Source organism: Numida meleagris, unplaced genomic scaffold, assembly GCF_002078875.1.
Source record: "Numida meleagris isolate 19003 breed g44 Domestic line unplaced genomic scaffold, NumMel1.0 unplaced_Scaffold725, whole genome shotgun sequence".
In the NCBI taxonomy this organism is placed as follows: domain Eukaryota; kingdom Metazoa; phylum Chordata; class Aves; order Galliformes; family Numididae; genus Numida; species Numida meleagris.
Genome location: NW_018364940.1, coordinates 1 through 7,814, shown reverse-complemented (window position 1 = coordinate 7,814; position 7,814 = coordinate 1). Strand labels below are relative to the sequence as shown.

The following is a 7,814-nucleotide window of genomic DNA, read 5'->3' as shown; positions in this document are numbered from 1 at the left end:
ATCTCCAACCCAACATTGGCATCTCCAACCCAGCGTTGGCCATCTCCAACCCAGCGTTGGCATCTCCAACCCAACGTGGGCATCTCCAACCCAACGTTGGCATCTCCAACCCAACGTGGGCATCTCCAACCCAGCGTTGGCATCTCCAACCCAACATTGGGGATCTTCAACCCAACTTTGGCCATCACCAACCCAGCATTGGGCATCTACAAGCCAATTCTGGGGATCTCCAACGCAACACTGGGCATCTCCAACCCAACTTCGTTTATCTCCAACCCAGCATTGGGCACCTCCGACCCAAAGTTGGGCATCTCCAACCCAAATCGCAGAGAAGACCGCTCTGTTCCAATGCTCACATGGCTTTTTCAGCCTCACTGCTGGCACCGGCGCTCGTTCTTCCTGATCCCAGTCCGTCTCATCTGAGGTCGCATCTTAATTCCACTCAGCCCAGAGCTTTTCTCATCTCTTCCCCAATCCTCATAGCCCACAGTTTTGATTCTTTTCCCTTCTTGCAATGTTTTTTCCCCCTCGCAAGACTGAAAGAGGGCTCCTTGTAGCCCCTCCCCCGTATTTCGGCCTGCCAGGTCTTCAGCTACATCCCCACATCCGTGCAGCCGTAGGTAAGTGGAGCACCCACAGAAGCATCCCATTTCTCAGCCCATCTCCCTTTTCTCTGCATCCATGCCCATCGACCTGCAAATTCTTCCCAGGGGTTTTGCTTTGGGAGGATGAAATCTCCCAGTGCAGGGCAATAGGAGCAGGATACATCCGCACATCTCCCAGAGCGAGCGCTTGGTCGTAGGGCTTTGCCACATTTGTGCACCTAAGTCAAAGCATTCTTGTGTCCCAAACCCCTCTCTGTGGGCACGTTATCTGGAAGTGAAACGGGGCTGGTTTCGCTGCGGTCAGTTCCCCAAGCAGAGATTTTCCTCTTGGTTCCAAACGAACGTTTCTTTCTTCATCCCCACCTGCAAAATAGGAACGAAGAGTCGGAAAAAAACGCAATTATTGCATCTGTCCTCTTTGCTTTCGAGTGGCCGCCGCTGCCCAAATCTTTGTGCCCTTCTGTTTGAAATATCTTCTCCCCAACCTCGGCCCGGGATCCAAAGAACTCGATGCAATTCCCAGTGAAACGTTGGGGAATCCCGTTTGCTGGCAGCTCCTGGGGGCTGGTGGGACCGTGCCGCGTTACCCGTCCCGCCGTGAAATCTTGGGCTGCGTGGGGCGGTGCAGGACGGGACCTCGTGTTGGGCTGGACGAACAGCGAGCATCGTGCTCCAGCTCCCGTTCCCCCCCCCCCCCTCCAGAAAAAGATTCTCATTCTGATTCCCAGCTTTTACTCATCTGCTCCCAGATGGGACAAGCTGATTTTGCCGGAGCTCGGGACGCAATTCCCCTCCGTGCCAAGGCTGGATGAAATAACACCACATAAGGCCAAAGCAGCCGAGCGCAGTCGGGGCGGAATTTGCCGCCGAGGAATTTTTTGGCTGGATCCCCCAGAACCGGACAAATGTATTCGTGTCCTTCGCTCTTTCTTGGCGCGGGTCGGCGGAGGAAATCCTGGGAAAGGGCTGGTTGTGTACACAGACTCAGGCCGGCTGCTGCGCCGAGCGTGCTTTAAAAATATCCCTGGCTCCGCGCGGCGGAGGGAGGAGGCGTGAGAGATCAGCCTTGGTCCGCTCACACAGCCGGCCCCGAGCCCTCCGGGTTGCAGGCAGCATTGCCGTGTGCCGAGCTCCATTTCTCCCTCTGTTTTCCTTTTTTTTTTTGCATGCGACTCCTGCTTTGCTCCCCTTATCTCTGCCTCCCAGCGAGGCGGCATTCCTGGAATAGCTGAGTGTGGTCAAGCAGAGAGCTCTGTTTGATTTCCCAACGCCCAGCAGGGATGCGGCTGGAAGGAGGCTCCAGCTCTGTGTTAGCACCTGGGGCCCGCAGCTCGATGCTGGGCACCCCAGCCTTGGCTGGGGAGCTGGGGAAAAGCCGGTTCCGGGTGTTAAATGGACTTTGCCTTCCTTAGGGTCATAGAATCATAGACTTGTTAAGGTTGGGAAAGATCTCTGAGGTCGTCTGGTCCAGCTGCTCAGCAGTCATAGCAAAGCGCTGCTGTGCTGCGCTGTGGTCTTTTTTTTGGGGGGGGGAGGGGGGATGCAGAGAGCAGCACCGCCCCCGGTACTAATCTGCACTGTCCCTTCTTGTTCCCTTTGCAGAAATGGCACCAAAATTGAAGAAGAAAGGGCACTCTGGGCGAGAGCAAAAAAAGGTAGGACACGGAGCATCCTCCCCCAACCACAAGGCTGGGGTCAAGGCCCCGGGGAGGGAGGTCCTGCCGAGCCCGAGAGAGCCCGGTGCTTTGCTTGGAAGCCGCGCGTCCGGCTGTCTCACGATGTGTCTCCCCTTCAGCATCACCATCACCACCACCAAGCGGTGCAGCAGCAGCAGCAGCAGCAGCAGCCGCCTCCGCCGCCGCAGCCCCCGCAGCAGCCCCCGCCGCCGCCGCAGCAGCAGCAGCTGCCGCCGCAGCAAGGCCCCGGGGAGGGAGGTCCTGCCGAGCCCGAGAGAGCCCGGTGCTTTGCTTGGAAGCCGCGCGTCCGGCTGTCTCACGATGTGTCTCCCCTTCAGCATCACCATCACCACCACCAAGCGGTGCAGCAGCAGCAGCAGCAGCAGCCGCCTCCGCCGCCGCAGCCCCCGCAGCAGCCCCCGCCGCCGCCGCAGCAGCAGCAGCTGCCGCCGCAGCAACTGCAACCGCAGCCACCACCCCCGCCGCCGGTCCCCCCGCAAGCGCCGCCGCCGATGAAATCCTCCCCGCCGCCTTTCGTTCCTGCTCAAGTCTCCGTCATGGAGCACCCGCTCCCGGGGAACATGTTCGACACTATGCCGCATTTCACTCAGCCCATCATGCATCTTCCTCAGCCGGAGATGCCGCCTCATCTTCCCCAGCCGCCTGAGCACAGCACTCCTCCCCACCTGAACCAACACGCCGTGGTCTCGCCTCCAGGTGAGCGCAGCATGGGTGCTGGGCGCTCTGCATTGGGTGCTGGGCACTGTGCATTGGGTGCTGGGCGCTCTGCATTGGGTGCTGGGAGCTCTACTTTGGGTTCTGGACACGCTACGTTGAGTACTGGATACTCTACGTTGGGTCCCGGACGCTCTACGTTGAGTGCTGGGTACTTTGTTGGGTGCTGGATGTTCTACATCGGGTGCTGGACGCCTACTTGGGTGCTGCGCGCTCTGTGTTGGATGCTGAACGCACCACGTTGGGCGCTGGACGCTCTACATTGAGTGCTAGGCGCTTTGTTGGGTGCTGGGTGCTCATGCATCGGGTGCTGCATACCCTGGACTGGGTGCCGGGCACCTTGTTGAGTGCTGGACACCGTGTGTTGGGTGCTGGATCCTCTACATTTGGTGCCAGGCACCTTGCGTTGGGCGTGGGACGCCTTGTTGGGTGTTGGCCAACTTGTGTTGGGTCCTGAGCGCTCTACGTTGGGTTCTGGACACTTGGTTGGGTGTTGGACCCTCTGTGTTGGGTGCTGGACACCCTGCGTTGTGTGCTGGTGCCTTGTGGTGGGTGCTGGACACCCTGTGGCGGATGCTGGAGCATCCACAGCCACAAATCCGGGGTGGGAGGATGAGGCCAGAGCCAGGATCTGGGGTTGGTGTCCTGCTGGAGGTGTCGGGTAGCATCTTGGAAGGCAGTGTCATAGAGTCACAGACTGGTCTGGGTTGGAAGGGACCTTAAAGGTCGTAAAGCCATACAACATTTGGGATGGAAGGGTCTTCAGTGACCTCAGGGCCACGGAATGGATTGGGTTGGGTTCGAAGGGTCCTTGAAGGTCAGCCAACAATAGAATGACTTGGGTTTGGGTTGGAAGAGTCCTTAAAGATCATAGAACCATAGAATCCTAGTACGACTTAAATTGGAAGGGTCCTCAAAGACCGTAGAACAATGAGATCACGTCACTGTGCGGTTGGAAGGGACCCCAAAGGCCCCCAGTCCCACCCGTGCCATGGGCTGGGTGCCCCCCACCAGCTCAGGCTGCCCCAGGCCCCATCCGCGGCCTCGGGCACCTCCAGGGATGGGGCACCCACGGCTCTGGGCAGCAGTGCCAGCCCCTCACCGTCCTCTGAGCAAAGAATTTCCCCCTCCCATCTGAGCCAGATCTCCATTCTCGGAGTTTAAAACCCATCCCCCTCGTCCTTACCGCCGTCCGACCGTGCCAGAAGTCGCTCTCCACCTTTCTCACGAGCTCCCTGTCCGTCTCTCCCCAGCTTTGCACAACGCTCTGCCTCAGCAGCCCTCGAGACCCAGCAACCGCGCCGCCGCTCTGCCCCCGAAGCCTCCGCGCCCGCCGGCCGTCTCGCCAGCCATCAGCCAGCAGCCCATGCTCCCTCAGCCGCCTCTGCCCCAGCCTCCCCAGGTCCTGCTGGAGGACGAGGAGCCTCCCCCGCCTCACCACAGCCTGCCTCTGAGCACCAGCCAGATGCAGCTCTACCTTCAACAGCTGCAGAAAGTGCAGCCGCAGACTCCTCTTCTCCCTTCAGTGAAGGTCCAGTCGCAGCCCCAGCCTCCCCTGCAGCCTCCGGCGCACCCCGCGGTGCAGCAGCTGCAGCACCAGCCCCAGCAGAGGCCCATGCACATGCAACCCATGCCCTTCCCTTCCCACATCCCCCAACCGCAGCCACCTCCGCAGCAGCATCCGCCCCCGCAGCCGCCGCCGCCGCAGCCTCCGCAGCCGGCGAAACCTCAGCAAGTCATCCAGCATCACCCCTCGCCGCGGCACCATAAGCCCGATCCCTACTCGACCGGTGAGCAGGAGCCGTGGCCGCAGACCCCGCACCCTTTGGTGGACGCAGGGGTGGCTCGGCGTCGTCTCCACGTCCTCCAAGGGCGCTTTGCGTCGAGTATTGGGCGCCTTGTTGGGTGTCGGCCAACTTGTGTTGGGTACTGGACGCTCTCCGTTGGGCTCTGGGCATGTTCTGAGTGTTGGCCAGCGTGTGTTGGTACCGGACACTCTCTGTTGGTTGTTGGCCAACGTGTGTTGGGTAGTGGACACTCTCTGTTGGGTGTTGGTCATCATGTGTTGGGTACTGGACACTCTCCATTGGGTGTTGGTCAATGCGTGTTGGGTCCTGGACACTCTGTTGGGTGTTGGTCAATGTGTATTGGTACCAGGAACCCTCTGTTGGTTGTTGGCCAACATGCATTAGGTACTGGACATTCTCCATTGGGTTCTGGCCAACGTGTGTTGGTACCGGACGCTCTCTGTTGGGTGTTGGCCAATGTGAGTTGGGTACTGGACACTCGCCATTGGGTGTTGGTCAACGTGTGTTGGTACCAGACATTCTCCACTGGGTGTTGGCCAACGTGTGTTGGTACCGGACACTCTCTGTTGGGTGTTGGTCATTGTGTGTTCGTACCAGACGTCTTCCATTGGGTGTTGGTCAGCGTGTGTTGGTAGCAGACACGCTCTGTTGGGCGTTGGCCAACGTGCATTGGGTACTGGACATTCTCCATTGGGTGTTGGCCAACGTGTGTTGGTACTGGACACTCTCTGTTGGTTGTTGGCCAGTGTGTGTTGGGTACTGGACACTCTCCACTGGGTGTTGGTCAACGTGTGTTGGTAGCAGACACCCTCTATTGGGCGTTGGTCATTGTGTATTGGTTCCAGACACCCTCTGTTGGTTGTGGGCCAACGTGTGTTGGTACCAGACATTCTCCACTGGGTGTTGGTCAACATGTGTTGGTACTAGACACTCTCTGTTGGGTGTTGGCCAACATGTGTTGGTACCAGACACTCTCTGTTGGGTGTTGGCCAACGTGTGTTGGTACCAGACACCCTCTGTTGGTTGTTGGCCAACGTGTGTTGGTACCAGACACTCTCTGTTGGGTGTTGGTCATTGTGTGTTCGTACCAGACATCTTCCATTGGGTGCTGGTCAACGTGTGTTGGTAGCAGACACGCTCTGTTGGGCGTTGGCCAACGTGCATTGGGTACTGGACGTTCTCCATTGGGTGTTGGCCAACGTGTGTTGGTACCGGACACTTTCTGTTGGTTGTTGGCCAACATGTATTGGTACTGGACACTCTCTGTTGGTTGTTGGCCAACGTGTGTTGGTAGCAGACACTCTCTGTTGGGTGTTGGCCAATATGTGTTGGTAGCAGACACTCTCTGTTGGGTGTTGGCCAACTTGGAGGGAGCTACCACTCCTCTCCAACACAGTCACACCGCAAAGATCCCAAATTTGGGGTCTTGACACCAGTGGTGCCAGGCTTGGAGGGAGCTACCGCTCCTGACCAAAAAGACCACGTGAAGAAGATCCCAAATGTGGGGTCTTGGCGCTGCCGTTGCCCAAACCTTTGCGGGGGTGGTGGGCTGAGCGCCATGCTGAGTCCGTGCTGTCATTTCTGCGTTGTTTTTGCTGCTCTCGTTGCAGGCAGCTCGTAGAGGAGGTCGGGATGAATGTTGATGTGCGTGTTGTTTGCCAGGCACTTCCCTGTTGTCCCAAAGGATGGGGACCTGGAAAGGGATCCTCCACGTGGGACAACGCGTCCCACGGCAGCTGGGGACCCCAGTGGCATCGAGCACCCATCCCATGTCCCCCCCAGTGGGAGCAGTGTTCCCAGAGCGGGGGGGGGTGTCTGGGGGATGTGGAACAGCTCTGAATTTCTGGGTTTGTGGCTGTGGCGTTGAGGCTCGTTGGTCCAGTGCTGGGCATGTAGAACCCGCAAAGCTGAGTGTTCCAAGGTTGGGGTCCCAAAATGTGCAGACCTGAACACATCAGGTCTGGGCACCCAAAGTGTAACAACCCAATTCAGGTCTGGGACCCAAAGTGTGCCAACCCGATTCAGGTCTGGGGGCCCAAAGTGTAACAACTTGATTCAGGTCTGGGCACCTAAAATGTGCCAACCCAGTTCAGGTCTGGGCACCCAAAGTGTGCCAACCCAATTCAGGTCTGGGCACCCAGAATGTGCCAACCCGATTCAGGTCTGGGCACCCAAAGTGTGCCAGCCCAATTCAGGTTTGGGAACCCAGAATGTGCCAACCCAATTCAGGTCTGGGCACCCAAAGTGTGCCAACCTAGACGCTCCAGATGTGGGGACCCGGTGGGTGCCAACCTGCACACATCAGGTTTGGGCACCCAGAATGTGCCAACCCGATTCAGGTCTGGGCACCCAAAGTGTGCCAACCCAATTCAGGTCTGGGCACCCAAAGTGTGCCAGCCTAGACACTCCAAGTGTGGGGACCCAGCGGGTGCCAACCTGCACACATCAGGTTTGGGCACCCAAAACGTGGCAACTTGGACACGTCAGGTTTGGGGACCCACGATGTGCCCCTCGTTTGGGGACCCCAAATCTGCAAACCTGGTTCGGGTTCGGGGACCCAAAAAGGGCCAACGTGGGGATTGTTGGAACCGAGCTGTGCCAACCTGGTCGCGTCAGATGTTTGGGTTCCGCGTGCCGTGGCCGCGCCGTGGGTCACGCCGTGGGTCATGCCGTGACGCCCCGGATTTGCTGCTTTTTGCTGAAGCTTTTGCCAAAAAAACGCAAGTTTTTACATGAAACAGGAGCGGCTCCCACAGCCCGGAGCGCTCCTGGGGGTGCACCCCAAAGGGAGCAGCCCCTCCACAAAATCTGAAGGAGCGAGATGGGCGCAAGCTGAGCCCCAGAACCACGTCCTGGGCTCAGTCTGGGGCAAATCACAGCGAATTCGGGGCTTCTTCTTGGAGAGGCCGTGGCTGTTCTGGGTGGAGGGGCCGCCCGGTTCGGCAGCACCGCGTGTCCGCCGAGGGGTGACATGGGTCAACAGCGCGGCA

The 7,814-nt window shown here is 58.8% G+C and overlaps 1 protein-coding gene across 1 annotated transcript; it reads left to right on the top strand.

Moving 5' to 3' along the window:
- Positions 1-2,668: 2,668 nt before the first annotated feature.
- LOC110391991 (bromodomain-containing protein 4-like) lies at positions 2,669-7,808 on the top strand. Its single transcript, XM_021383936.1, has 2 exons — positions 2,669-2,998; positions 4,270-7,808. The coding sequence occupies exons 1-2, from the start codon at positions 2,794-2,796 to the stop codon at positions 5,457-5,459; spliced, it is 1,395 nt and encodes a 464-aa protein (XP_021239611.1). The 5' UTR covers positions 2,669-2,793; the 3' UTR covers positions 5,460-7,808.
- The last annotated feature ends 6 nt before the right edge of the window (positions 7,809-7,814 follow it).

What these genes read in the sequence shown, in the direction of transcription:
- LOC110391991 (XM_021383936.1), top strand. Translation starts at nt 2,794, where the DNA reads ATGAAATCCTCCCCGCCGCCTTTCGTTCCTGCTCAAGTCTCCGTCATG. An exon ending in CGCCGTGGTCTCGCCTCCAG is followed by an intron (nt 2,999 to 4,269) that starts GTGAGCGCAGCA and finishes GTCTCTCCCCAG; the next exon opens with CTTTGCACAACGCTCTGCCT.